Consider the following 14,787-nt stretch of genomic DNA (forward strand, 5'->3'; position numbering starts at 1 on the left):
GAGCAACATATGCTCCCGTCCAGACAACATCTTTTTCAGGGAAGACCTTGCATTTTCCAACATGACAATGCCAAACCACATACTGCATCAATTACAGCATCATGGCTGCGTAGAAGAAGGGTCCGGGTACTGAATTGGCCAGCCTGCAGTCCAGCTCTTTCACCCATAGAAAACATTTGGCGCATCATAAAACGGAAGATACGACAAAAAAGACCTAAGACAGTTGAGCAACTAGAATCCTACATTAGACAAGAATGGGTTAACATTCCTATCCCTAAACTTGAGCAACTTGTCTCCTCAGTCCCCAGACGTTTACAGACTGTTGTAAAGAGAAAAGGGGATGTCTCACAGTGGTAAACATGGCCTTGTCCCAACTTTTTTGAGATGTGTTGTTGTCATGAAATTTAAAATCACCTAATTTTTCTCTTTAAATGATACATTTTCTCAGTTTAAACATTTGATATGTCATCTATGTTCTATTCTGAATAAAATATGGAATTTTGAAACTTCCACATCATTGCATTCCGTTTTTATTTACAATTTGTACTTTGTCCCAACTTTTTTGGAATCGGGGTTGTAATATAATATAATATTATAGTGGGATCAAACCTGGAGCTGTGAGGCATCATCATCAGGCCCTTTATATCTAATTTCCTTGAATTTTTTTTTTTGGAAAACTTAAATATACTACTTTCCTAATAGTCCTGAATTTGAACATTATTTTGCTACTTCTGGTCTTTATAAATATATAACAGTAAGAAAGACCCTGAAGTAGCAGTTTTGGATTAGAAATGACTCTATTTGACCTCTATGTGTTGTGTTGGAACTGTTTCCAATCCACATGATTAATGGTAACAATACAAACAGCTACACACAAACTGTTTGGAATAAATGAGCGCATCAGGACTCAGCTTTCATTTCCTGTTATTTACAGACAGCTGTGTTAAAGTTAGAACTTAGAACATGACACCTTTTGTTTTAACCCATCCATTTTTCAAGTGATCAAAAAAAATTGTGTGTGTGTGTGTGTGTGTGAGAACATGTGATTGACAGGTGTTTCTTGTTACCCAGGTGAGGCCTGAAAGGTTGACTGTTTACACAATACTGTCGCCTCACAGCAAGAAGGTCCTGGGTTTGAGCCCAGCAGCCAACGAGGGCCTTTCCGTGTGGAGTTTGCATGCTCTCCATGTGGGTTTCCTCCACAGTCCAAAGACATGCAGGTTAGGCTAATTGGTGGCTCTAAATTGACCATAGGTGTGAATGGTTGTTTGTCTCTGTGTGTCAGCCCTGTGATGACCTGGCGACTTGTCCAGGGTATACCCTGCCTCTCACCCATAGTCAGCTGGGATAGGCTCCAGCTTGCCTGCGACCCTGTAGAACAGGGTTAGTGGCTACAGATAATGGATGGATGATGGATGGATGGATAGCTCTGAAAGTCTTCTCTTGGTTTGAGGCCTGGGTTTCACCTGTGAAGACTGCATGTATTATTAAAAATGATAAACCAATATAAAGACCAGAAGTCAGTCTATGGGAGAAAAGTAAGCCATTTTGAAGCTGAGGGGGAGAAAAAAAACCAAGGAAAAATCAATCAGCGCAATTGCACAAGCACTGGGCATAGGCAGACATTAAACAGGTTAGCTAAATAAAACAACAGCAGTGCAGTTGATGATAGCAATATTGTGAGAGCTGGGAAGAACACACACACACACACACACACACAAAACAGTCACCAATGCAACATCACCAACAGCTTCCACAGAGCAGGGGTGAAGGTATCACAATCTCTGTCTGCAGAAGACTTTGAGAGCAGAAATATAGGAGCCATACCACAAGATGTGATCCCTTCATAAGCAGTAAGAAACAAATAGCCAAATTGGAATTAGCAAATTAGCAAATAAATAAAGAGATGAACCAAGATTAACCTCTAACAAAGTGATAGAAAGGCCAAAGTGTAGCAAAAGAGAGGATCTGCTCATGATCCAAAATGTACAAGCTCATCAGTCAAGCACGGTGGAGGTAGTGTCATGACTTGGGCTTGCATGGCTGCTTCTGGAATGGGATCACTAATCTATATGATGATGATAATAGCAGGCCTTCTGTCTGCCAATGTACAGAGAAATGCACCCAATCTAACTGGAAGATATGTACAGTATATACTCTATTATACTATATATTTATTTCTGTCATTTCTAATCCAACTGGGATTTAGTGCTACCACCTAATGGTCTTTCTTACTGTTCATATACTTTCACAGCACACTTTATTAGGACCACTAATAGGACTCCCTTTTGCCCTCAAACAGTCCTAATTCTTAGTGCTATGGATTCCACAAGATGTTGGAAACATTCCTTTGAGAGTCTAGTCCATGTTGACATAATTGCGTAATGCAATTCTTGCATCAGGTGTACTTTCATGCTGCTCAACGTCATATTCATGAAACTAGTTTGAGATGAATTTTCTTTGATGTATTATCATGCTGAAAGTAGCCATTAGAAGATGGATAAATTGTGGCCATAAAGGGATACACATGGTCAGAACAATACTCAGATAGACTGTGGCATTGGATATGATGATTAATTAGTATTAATAGGCCCAAAGTGTGGGAAGAAAACATTCCTCACACCACAAGGCAAGTTGGGTTCATGGATCCATGCTCTTGGTACCAAATTCTGAACCTCCCATCTGTGTGCCTCAGCAGACATCAAGATTCATCAGACCAGGCTACATTTTTCAAATCTTCAGCCGTCCAGTTTTGGTGAGCCTGAGCCCAGTGCAGCCTCAGCTTTCAGTTCTTGGCTGACAAAAGTGGAAATTCATCGACTTCAAGGTTCGACATGTTGTGAATTTTACTCCATTATGTTTTTCTGCTCACCACAATTGTACAGTGTAGTTATCTGAATTACTGTTGCCTTTCTGTTAGCTCAAACCTGTCTTGGCCATTCTCTGTTGACCTCTCTCATCAACAGGGCATTTATATCTGCTGAACTGCCATTCACTCAAAGGTTTTTTTTTTCTTTATTGCACATTCTGGGTAAACTTTAGAGATTGTTATGCGTGTGAAAATCACAGATCAGCAGTTATAGAAATACTCAATCCAGCCTGTATGACACCAGCAATCATGCTATGGTCAAAATCACTGAGATGTGATGTGAATATTACCCAAAGCTGCCGGTCCATATCTGCATGACTTTATGTATTGCACTGCTGCTACATGATTGGCTGATTAGAACATTGCATGAATGTGTATGTGTACAGGGCGGCACGGTGGTGTAGTGGTTAGCGCTGTCGCCTCACAGCAAGAAGGTCCTGGGTTTGAGCCCCGTGGCCAGCGAGGGCCTTTCTGTGCGGAGTTTGCATGTTCTCCCCGTGTCCGCGTGGGTTTCCTCCGGGTGCTCCGGTTTCCCCCACAGTCCAAAGACATGCAGGTTAGGTTAACTGGTGACTCTAAATTGACCGTAGGTGTGAATGTGAGTGTGAATGGTTGTCTGTGTCTATGTGTCAGCCCTGCGATGACCTGGCGACTTGTCCAGGGTGTACCCCGCCTTTCGCCCGTAGTCAGCTGGGATGGGGTCCAGCTTGTCTGCGATCCTGTAGAACAGGATAAAGTGGCTAGAGATAATGAGATGAGATGGGTATGTGTACATGTATTCCTAATAAAATGCTCCACATGTGTATGTGTAAAGGCCAGAGGCAGCAAAATAACATTCAAATTCAGGACTATTAGGAAAGTAGTATATTTAAGTTTTCAAACAGACTTTCAAGGAAATTAGATATAAGGGAAATGGTGGTGCTCCCTCACAGCTCCTGGGTTTCAGGTTTGATCCTGAGCTTGACTGACTTCCTTTATGTTCTCCCCATGTTTGTGTAGGTTTCCTCTGGGTTCTCCAGTTTCCTACCACCTTTCAAAAAGAAACCGGTGTGTGCGTGTACATGCATGTTGCTCCTATCCAAGGTGTATTCCCAGGATAGGTTCCAGATTCATTGTGACCCTGACATGGGTAAAGCAGATATTGAAAGTGACCACTTCCACATTTGGCATCAAGTTCTATTCAGTCTGACTCTACCATCTGCGTGCCTCAGCAGAAATCAAGATTCATCAGACCAGGCTATGTTTTTTCAGTCTTCAACTGTCTGACTGTCCCGTTAGGGGTTGCCACAGCGGATCTCTTCCACATATTTGTTTTGGTGTCAGTTTTACACTGGATGCCCTTCCTGACGCAACCCTCCCCAATCTATCCAGACTTGGAACTGGCAATAAGTATCCACTGGCTTGTACAACCCCAGTGGCTGGGTTTTTTTTTTTTTTACCTAATCTCTGCATGTCTTTGAACTGTGGGGGAAACCGGAGCACCCAGAGGAAGCCCACACAGACATGGGGAGAACATGCAAACTCCACACAGAAAGGCACCTGTCAGCCATGAGGTTTGAACCCAGAACCTTCTTGCTGTGAGGCAACAGTGCTAACCACTGCACCACCGTGCCGCCCATATCTGCAAAGTGTATATAATGCTATTTAAATGGAGATCCCCAGGAACAAACAAGTATTGGGATGGCTGTGTTTTCAGTTTTATTTCATAAAGAACTTTATAAGTTAAACTAAAGGAGCGACAGAGCAAGAAAAATTATACATATAGTACATACTATATATAGAGCACCTAGGCCCAAGGAACAGTTAAAATAACTGCTGTAAATTTAGTTAACTTTACTTACAAAAAGGCCATTGGACAATCCTTGCCTGTAGATGGAGCCAAATCCATTAAACAGAACTCTAATAATATTTTTGCTGGATGTGCCTTATTAGGAGTAAAGCAAGGTCAGAAGAAGCAGGTTTATATAGACAAGGGAAACTGTAAACTCATAACATTTCCCTGATTTGCCAGGGTCCAAATAAGTGTTCCAAAGACAAATCAAATTATGTCTAATAATCATAATAATAATCCATGAACAAAAAGAAATGATTGAAACAGAAACACATTTCCAGAATAAATGAATGTTACTGACTTAAGTCTGAGGCAAGCCTGTAATTCTCTCACCAAACAGATAGGAACAACTTTCTTTTATCTCTCCACTGCATTACCTGGCATTAAGCGCTCTCTCTTGGACCTTGAGGACTGATAAAGATGAATTCTCAGAACTGGGAGTCTGTCAGGGGCACCAACAAGTTTTGACTTGGGCAGTATTAAGTGTCAACTTAAATCAAATTATCATTTGGCTTTCACATGCACTACACCAACAAGTTAACCCTATGCATATGTGTATACCACACTACTCAGCCTACAGTATAAACCATAACTAATACAGTGGTGCTTGAAAGTTTGTGAACCCTTTAGAATTTTCTATATTTCTGTATAAATAAGACCTAAAACATCATCAGATTTTCACACAAGTCCTAAAAGTAGATAAAGAGAACCCAGTTAAACAAATGAGACAAAAATATTATACTTGGTCATTTATTTATTGAGGAAAATGATCCAATATTACATATCTGTGAGTGGCAAAAGTATGTGAACCTTTGCTTTCAGTATCTGGTGTGACCCCCTTGTGCAACAATAACTGCAACTAAACATTTCCGGTAACTGTTGATCAGTCCTGCACACCGGCTTGGAGGAATTTTAGCCCATTCCTCCATACAGAACAGCTTCAACTCTGGGATGTTGGTGGGTTTCCTCACATAAACTGCTCGCTTCAGGTCCTTCCACAACATTCTGATTGGATTAAGGTCAGGACTTTGACTTGGCCATTCCAAAACATTAACTTTATTCTTCTTTAACCATTCTTTGGTAGAACGACTTGTGTGCTTAGGGTCGTTGTCTTGCTGCATGACCCACCTTCTCTTGAGATTCAGTTCATGGACAGATGTCCTGACATTTTCCTTTAGAATTCGCTGGTATAATTCAGAATTCATTGTTCCATCAATGATGGCAAGCCGTCCTGGCCCAGATGCAGCAAAACAGGCCCAAACCATGACACTACCACCACCATATTTCACAGATGGGATAAAGTTCTTATGCTGGAATGCAGCATTTTCCTTTCTCCAAACATAATGCTTCTCATTTAAACCAGAAAGTTATATTTTGGTCTCATCCGTCCACGAAACATTTTTCCAATAGCCTTCTGGCTTGTCCACATGATCTTTAGCAAACTGCAGATGAGCAGCAATGTTCTTTTTGGAGAGCCGTGGCTTTCTCCTTGCAACCCTGCCATGCACACCATTGTTGTTCAGTGTTCTCCTGATGGTGGACTCATGAACATTAACCAATGTGAGAGAGGCCTTCAGTTGCTTAGAAGTTACCCTGGCGTCCTTTGTGACCTCACTGACTATTACACGCCTTGCTCTTGGAGTGATCTTTGTTGGTCAACCACTCCTGGGAAGGGTAACAATGGTCTTGAATTTCCTGGGAAGGGTAACAATGATCTTGAATTTCCTCCATTTGTACATAATCTGTCTGACTGTGGATTGGTGGAGTCCAAACTCTTTAGAGATGGTTTTGTAACCTTTTCCAGCCTGATGAGCATCAACAACACTTTTTCTGAGGTCCTCAGAAATCTCCTTTGTTCGTGCCATGATACACTTCCACAAACATGTGTTGTGAAGATAAGACTTTGATAGATCCCTGTTCTTTAAATAAAACAGGGTGCCCACTCACACCTGATTGTCACCCAATTGATTGAAAACACCTGACTCTAATTTCACCTTCAAATTAACTGCTAATCCTAGAGGTTCACATACTTTTGCCACTTACAGATATGCAATATTGGATCATTTTCCTCAATAAATAAATGACCAAGTATAATATTTTTGTCTCATTTGTTTAACTGGGTTCTCTTTATCTACTTTAAGGACTTGTGTGAAAATCTGATGATGTTTTATGTCATATTTATGCAGAAATATAGAAAATTCTAAAGGGTTCACAAACTTTCAAGCACCACTGTATGTCAATTCCTGGTACAAGCAGAAATTTAAATGTGTGCACACTCGTTCCAATTGTTCAACAAAATAGCAACATTGCACAAACATGCAAGTTAAAATAAAGAGACATTTTCCCTTGTTGAAAAATCCAGCTTGGTCTGACAAGCTAACAAAACACAGGCCGAGCTGATCATCTCATCTCATCTCATTATCTCTAGCCGCTTTATCCTGTTCTACAGGGTCTCAGGCAAGCTGGAGCCTATCCCAGCTGACTACGGGCGAAAGGCGGGGTACACCCTGGACAAGTCGCCAGGTCATCACAGGGCTGACACATAGACACAGACAACCATTCACACTCACATTCACACCTATGGTCAATTTAGAGTCACCAGTTAACCTAACCTGCATGTCTTTGGACTGTGGGGGAAACCGGAGCACCCGGAGGAAACCCATGCGGACACAGGGAGAACATGCAAACTCCGCACAGAAAGGCCCTCGCCGGCCACGGGGCTCGAACCCAGACCTTCTTGCTGTGAGGCGACAGCGCTAACCACTACACCCCCGTGCCGCCCCCGAGCTGATCAAACTGGTAGAAAATATTATTTTCCACTTTCTTGATTACTTTTTTAAATTGCATTATTCCTACATCATTTTCTTAAAATAACTGGTCTATGACGTGACAGCAATTCAAAAAACATTTCCTTTCTACCAGCACTTTTGAATGGACATGAAGGTCGAACAGTTTTACCAGCCTGGCCTGTGTTTTGGCAGCTGGTCAAGACCAAGATGGATTTTTTTTTTAATCAGGGTCAGCGACAAAGAAGATACGTGAACAAAAAGCATCCAAAACACCTCTTGGTAAATTATATATTTATAGTAATATAATCTTGAAGCCTTTGGAGAAGATAACTACCGTATTAACCCAACTGTGGATGTAATATGGCAATGTACTTGCTAAAAAGTGTAAAGCAGTTAAAAACAGAAAATGTCTACATTTTTACTTTGTACTTGTTTGTAATTTTAAAAAAAATCCAGTTTATGAGAAGTTGGTGTAATAGTCTTAAAATGTACACAAAATTACAACCACTTAGAAACAGGGGTAAGGCATGTTGGGGCAGTCACCTTCAGCAACACAAACTAATTCTTCAATGCAACAATTATCTACATAAATTACACTATTTTTTCTTTACTTCTAAAGTTTTACAAGGTCAGATTGAATTCTTTTCATACTTGTAGTTTGAGGCTTTCAACAAGCATTTAGAGACTAAAAAAGGTTGGAATAGCAAATTTCATTTAGCACATCTCATCTCATTATCTCTAGCCGCTTGATCCTTCTACAGGGTCGCAGGCAAGCTGGAGCCTATCCCAGCTGACTACGGGCGAAAGGCGGGGTACACCCTGGACAAGTCGCCAGGTCATCACAGGGCTGACACATAGACACAGACAACCATTCACACTCACATTCACACCTACGCTCAATTTAGAGTCACCAGTTAACCTAACCTGCATGTCTTTGGACTGTGGGGGAAACCGGAGCACCCGGAGGAAACCCACGCGGACACGGGGAGAACATGCAAACTCCACACAGAAAGGCCCTCGCCGGCCCCGGGGCTCGAACCCAGGACCTTCTTGCTGTGAGGCGACAGCGCTAACCACTACACCACCGTGCCGCCCTCATTTAGCACATATTGTATCAAATTTTTCTTCGTACTACAAAATCCTAGAATGCTGATAGAACACTGAGACTACATTTGGGACCACAGTACACTGAAGAGCATTAGGACATATATAGTACAAGCATACAGCAATTTTATATACAACCCCGATTCCAAAAAGTTGGGACAAAGTACAAATTGTAAATAAAAACGGAATGCAATGATGTGGAAGTTTCAAAATTCCATATTTTATTCAGAATAGAACATAGATGACATATCAAATGTTTAAACTGAGAAAATGTATCATTTAAAGAGAAAAATTAGGTGATTTTTAAATTTCATGACAACAACACATCTCAAAAAAGTTGGGACAAGGCCATGTTTACCACTGTGAGACATCCCCTTTTCTCTTTACAACAGTCTGTAAACGTCTGGGGACTGAGGAGACAAGTTGCTCAAGTTTAGGGATAGGAATGTTAACCCATTCTTGTTGAATGTAGGATTCTAGTTGTTCAACTGTCTTAGGTCTTTTTTGTCGTATCTTCTGTTTTATCTCATCTCATCTCATTATCTGTAGCCGCTTTATCCTTCTACAGGGTCGCAGGCAAGCTGGAGCCTATCCCAGCTGACTACGGGCGAAAGGCGGGGTACACCCTGGACAAGTCGCCAGGTCATCACAGGACTGACACATAGACACAGACAACCATTCACACTCACATTCACACCTACGGTCAATTTAGAGCCACCAGTTAACCTAACCTGCATGTCTTTGGACTGTGGGGGAAACCGGAGCGTGTTCACAGATAATGTTCTCTGGAAATATTCCTGAGCCCATTTTGTGATTTCCAATACAGAAGCATGCCTGTATGTGATGCAGTGCCGTCTAAGGGCCCGAAGATCACGGGCACCCGGTATGGTTTTCCGGCCTTGACCCTTACGCACAGAGATTCTTCCAGATTCTCTGAATCTTTTGATGATATTATGCACTGTAGATGATGACATGTTCAAACTCTTTGCAATTTTACACTGTCGAACTCCTTTCTGATATTGCTCCACTATTTGTCGGCGCAGAATTAGGGGGATTGGTGATCCTCTTCCCATCTTTACTTCTGAGAGCTGCTGCCACTCCAAGATGCTCTTTTTATATCCAGTCATGTTAATGACCTATTGCCAATTGACCTAATGAGTTACAATTTGGTCCTCCAGCTGTTCCTTTTTTGTACCTTTAACTTTTCCAGCCTCTTATTGCCCCTGTCCCAACTTTTTTGAGATGTGTTGCTGTCATGAAATTTCAAATGAGCCAATACTTGGCATGAAATTTCAAAATGTCTCACTTTCGACATTTGATATGTTGTCTATGTTCTATTGTGAATACAATATCAGTTTTTGAGATTTGTAAATTATTGCATTCCGTTTTTACTTACAATTTGTACTTTGTCCCAACTTTTTTGGAATCGGGGTTGTATTATATAAAGTTAGTACATTTCTATTTATGTAATTTATAAATTAAGGAATCCTTTTATGAATTGATTCCCCCCCCCACTGAAGGCTGGTTGTTTCTAAATGCTTGTGCACACAGCTTGCAGAGATAAGTGAAAACCCTGAAGTGCAATCCACAGCTTTCTGGGAGTAATGATCAAGGCTATGCTCTAGGACAGACATCTGTTTGACCTTGCTGAAATGCTACTGATATTATATGTGAGTGAGGCTTTATTAGATTACACATTCTACTGGCATTCCTACACACAACATGCAATATGATTTCACTCAAATATATAACAATGCTTAATCAAAGAAATTTATTCATTAAAATAAAAAGGCAATAAATTAACATGTAAATCTGTAGTAAACTGTTTATGCGTTTTTTTTTTTGCCAAAAGCAAGCTTTTTTGCCACTCAACACCCATTTTGTGGTGTTGTGAGTGGCAAATAAGGCATGTTGGGGCAGTCACCTTCAGCAGCACAAACTAATTCTTCAATGCAACAATTATCGACATAAATTACACCATTTTTTCTTTACTTCTAAAGTTTTACAAGGTCAGACTGAATTCTTTTCATACTTGTAGTTTGAGGCTTTCAACAAGCATTTAGAGACTAAAAAAGGTCGTTTCAAAATGCTTCTGCACACAGCTTGCAGAGATAAGTGAAAACCATTTCATTTCAACAGTTTTTCATTAAACAACAACAACAAAATCTAATTGAACACTGGTTAGGGAAAAAAAAAAAAACTTGTACAAGATGTTGCATGAGAAGGTCATGAGGGTTACGGAGAGGACAATTGAAGCACGTGCGTCTTTGGTGTGCAAAACCCTGCACAAGGTGTGAGGAACAAACCCAAGTGCATGTTGAACATGTCAGCAGTATAGCTTGCTGGTGCTTTATTTTAGCACGTGTCTAAGCTGGTCCTGAAGGTTTCTGGAGTGCTCCACACTGTTAAGATAAAGGACAGGCAGATATCATCACTTGCTTGTTTTGACATTAAATGACAGACGAAGCCACCATAACATCTCATCATCTGTAGCTGCTTTATCCTGTTCTACAGGGTCGCAGGCAAGCTGGAGCCTATCCCAGCTGACTACGGGCGAAAGGCGGGGTACACCCTGGACAAGTCGCCAGGTCATCACAGGGCTGACACATAGACACAGACAACCATTCACACTCACATTCACAACTACGGTCAATTTAGAGTCACCAGTTAACCTAACCTGCATGTCTTTGGACTGTGGGGGAAACCGGAGCACCCGGAGGAAACCCACACGGACACGGGGAGAACATGCAAACTCCGCACAGAAAGGCCCTCGCCAGCCATGGGGCTCGAACCCAGGACCTTCTTGCTGTGAGGCGACAGTGCTAACCACTACACCACCATGCCGCCCACCATAACAACTGTCAACAGTATTTCTGTTTTGACTTACTTCTTCTGAATGGCTTCTTGCCTAAAGGAAAGAAGACAAGAGAGGCACGATTGTTGAGACTTAGCTGTATTTTAAATACAGTGTCTACAAAATAACTCTAGATTAGTAACAGTGTTGTTATACTCACTGATATTGCAAATGAGTCGTTATTATGGACATTTTCCTTAGACTCTGTAACACAAACATTTCTTTAAACCTGTTCACCTCCACCTGGCACAATCTGTATGAATTTAACGAAGCACTTTTATATAAGCTTGTAGATTCATTGGTTATTTACCAAGATGAAGGGGGGAAAAAAGAATAAATAAGTAAGTGCTTACATCCTCAGAGTGCAGAATGGCATCTTCTTGGATAACCATATTCCTGGCTGCCTGACCGAGCAGCTGCAAAAATCACAGCACATGTGAGACAATAACAAGATTAAGGGTTGTTTTACAATCAGGGTACAAAGTTTGTGTCACAGGGGTCCAAAATTCAAATTGATTCAAACTGGTTCTTGTACCAGTTTTTAAGTGAAGGACAAGTTAAAGAACAGATAGGCATGTGTAATAGTTTGTATTATAACAAGATTAAGTGTCGCTTTAAGCAGGGCTGAGAGAAACAAATGAAGTGATTCTCGGAGAGGACATTTTTTTTTGACAATTCAGAATCCACTACTTCCATAGTGCTTTTAAACATAGATGCCGCCTTCTGCGTAGAATCATACGTCATCCTCGCCGCCATATTGGATGTGGCAAAGTGGAGATTCTTCAACCGTCTCTGGTATAGCGTCTAGACAGTAGCCGAAAATAAAGATGCCTCATTCATGTGCTGCGTTTAACTGTACCAACAGGTTTATCGTCCAAACGAGATCACATGGGATTACCTTTCACAGGTGAGACTGGAAAAATACTTTTCATTGTATTTGGTCATTATAACATAATTTTACGAACAGATTTTTCTGACTTTGTGGCTAATATGAAGTCTCGCGCGTAATAGCCGCTCGGTGAAACCTGTCTCCAAACAGTGGAGTATTTCCTTCGTAACTACGCTGATTGTTGTTAGTTGCTTAGCTAACTTTTCACATACTATGTAGGTTTCCCAAAAATAAAGACATGAAAAAGCAGTGGGAGACAGCTGTGCAACGGGAAGGGTTTTCTGCTACTCCGTCATCCATGCTCTGCAGTGAACACTTCAGAACGGAGGATTTTGACAGAACAGGTCAGACAGTCAGGATCAGAGAGGGAGCTGTTCCTTCAGTCTTCAGTTTCCCAGCTCATCTCCACCGGGTAGGTGTATAGTTATAAGCAGTGAGAATTAGATAATACAGTGCCACACTATGATGAACGTATGAGGAATGTTTTTAACCTTTCTGAATGTGAAGGAATCAGTGATGTATTTTGTTTTGGTATGACGTTAGAACCTGGCCGAACTCAGTTTGGCGGTCATTCAGAATATTGACGGGTATTTCGCACACTATTTATAACCATCACATTAAAAGTTGTATATGTTGTTCTGATGCCTGTTTGTTTCCCAAATATATACGTGTGTGTCTTAATGGGTGAATAAAAGGCATCGAGTTAAATATTATTGTAGAAAGGGGCTTTATGAAGTTCAGTCCATTTACTTGCATTGGTTTACGGGGAAGATTTGCCACATCCAATATGGCGGACGCTCTGACGTATCCCAGCAACGGGGCCACCAGCTCAATGCGGCGTCTATGTTTACCGTATATGTCTATGCTTTTAAATATAAGGCTGTAAGCTTTGTGTTAGTTGTCTCTAATATTTATGTCCCAATATCTTGACCACATTTTAGGATGAAAATAATCATTTTAGATATGTTATTTTATATTGAAAAATTAGCTGTCTGCAAGAAGGTCCGGGTTCGAGCCCCGTGGCCGGCGAGGGCCTTTCTGTGTGGAGTTTGCATGTTCTCCCCGTGTCCGCGTGGGTTTCCTCCGGGTGCTCCGGTTTCCCCCACAGTCCAAAGACATGCAGGTTAGGTTAACTGGTGACTAAATTGAGCGTAGGTGTGAATGTGAGTGTGAATGGTTGTCTGTGTCTATGTGTCAGCCCTGTGATGACCTGGTGACTTGTCCAGGGTGTACCCCGCCTTTCACCCATAGTCAGCTGGGATAGGCTCCAGCTTGCCTGCGACCCTGTAGAAGGATAAAGCGGCTAGAGATAATGAGATGAGATGAATTATCTGTTTCGGAGAGGACATTTTTTTAACACAATTACATACTAATTTGATCAAAATAGTCTGAAAACTTACTGGCATTCAACATTAAAACTTAACTATGTTTCCAATGATATGGAACCAAATATGTGTTTTATGGTATAAAGAATGATGTAAGTGCATCCCTTTTGGAGCTACCTGTGGTCAAAAAAGCACTTTTTCTAAATGACACGAGTAATTTTGCTAAATATGACATATATTGCCATACATTCACCAAAAATAACGTTATCACCAAATTTTTTTTTTTTTTGCATGGTAAATAGAGCTATCACAGGGCTACAATAAACAACCACGTTTATTTAGTCAAGCCTTTTGATATTGAAGATAAGTGTTAAATGTGATTTTTAGCTTGCGTACCCTGATTGTAAAACAACCCAGAAACCCTGTGTGAAGCATCCAGTGATTAAGTTGATGTCAATTCGTTATTTACATTTCAGCTTAATGTCACATTCATTGTATACATTTGTGTATGAGGATGAACTTTTAATTCAAATCATACTGTAGTCAGATACAAAACATTCAGCTGCTGTTTTAGGCTCTAACCTCAAAAGCTGCCGCATGCTAAGCTAATGCTAGCTACTTCTATGAATAGAGGAAGCTAGTTAGCGGCTAACAAACAAAAACACATCCCAGTTTTAACAGTTACCTCTTGGCTACGCGATCCCTTTAATACCTGGCGTGTAAGAGCGATCACATCTCCACTGCAAGAACCGACTTTATCAGACAACAAACCTTTAACTGACTGACCGAACCGAGCCTGCGGCTCTGAGGAAGCCATGGCTGAAAACTACGGAGCAACTCGAGGGACATAACGGACTCAACACCCATACAGCTCGAAGAGCTATTATGAAATCCCCATAATTACACTAATAGATATGCAAGTAAAAAAAAACACAAAAATGCGTTATAGGGTGAGTTAAAAGTAAAAAAAAAATTATTTATTTATCATGAAGTAAAAATATATTATTAGTGGTTAGCACTGTCGCCTCACAGCAAGAAGGTCCTGGGTTCGAACCCCGGGGCCGGCGAGGGCCTTTCTGTGCGGAGTTTGCATGTTCTCCCCGTGTCCGCGTGGGTTTCCTCCGGG

The 14,787-nt window shown here is 41.1% G+C and overlaps 1 protein-coding gene across 1 annotated transcript; it reads right to left on the reverse strand.

Moving 5' to 3' along the window:
- Positions 1 to 10,349: 10,349 nt before the first annotated feature.
- Positions 10,350 to 14,493, reverse strand: borcs7 (BLOC-1 related complex subunit 7). The gene is made up of 5 exons (XM_060924753.1): positions 14,347 to 14,493; positions 11,801 to 11,863; positions 11,608 to 11,651; positions 11,481 to 11,501; positions 10,350 to 10,995 (listed from the first exon to the last, which is right to left on the reverse strand). Exons 1-5 carry the CDS (start codon positions 14,476 to 14,478, stop codon positions 10,944 to 10,946), a joined length of 312 nt encoding a protein of 103 aa, XP_060780736.1. The 5' UTR covers positions 14,479 to 14,493; the 3' UTR covers positions 10,350 to 10,943.
- Between the last annotated feature and the right edge of the window lie 294 nt (positions 14,494 to 14,787).

The sequence above is a fragment of the Neoarius graeffei genome, chromosome 7, assembly GCF_027579695.1.
Source record: "Neoarius graeffei isolate fNeoGra1 chromosome 7, fNeoGra1.pri, whole genome shotgun sequence".
Lineage (NCBI taxonomy): Eukaryota > Metazoa > Chordata > Actinopteri > Siluriformes > Ariidae > Neoarius > Neoarius graeffei.

Coding starts and splice junctions, on each gene's coding strand:
- borcs7 (XM_060924753.1), bottom strand. CDS start 14,478: ATGGCTTCCTCAGAGCCGCAGGCTCGGTTCGGTCAGTCAGTTAAAGGT. Junction 11,502..11,607: donor ACGACTCATTTGCAATATCA/GTGAGTATAACA, acceptor TCTTTCCTTTAG/GCAAGAAGCCATTCAGAAGA. Junction 10,996..11,480: donor CAAGAAGCCATTCAGAAGAA/GTAAGTCAAAAC, acceptor TTATCTTAACAG/TGTGGAGCACTCCAGAAACC.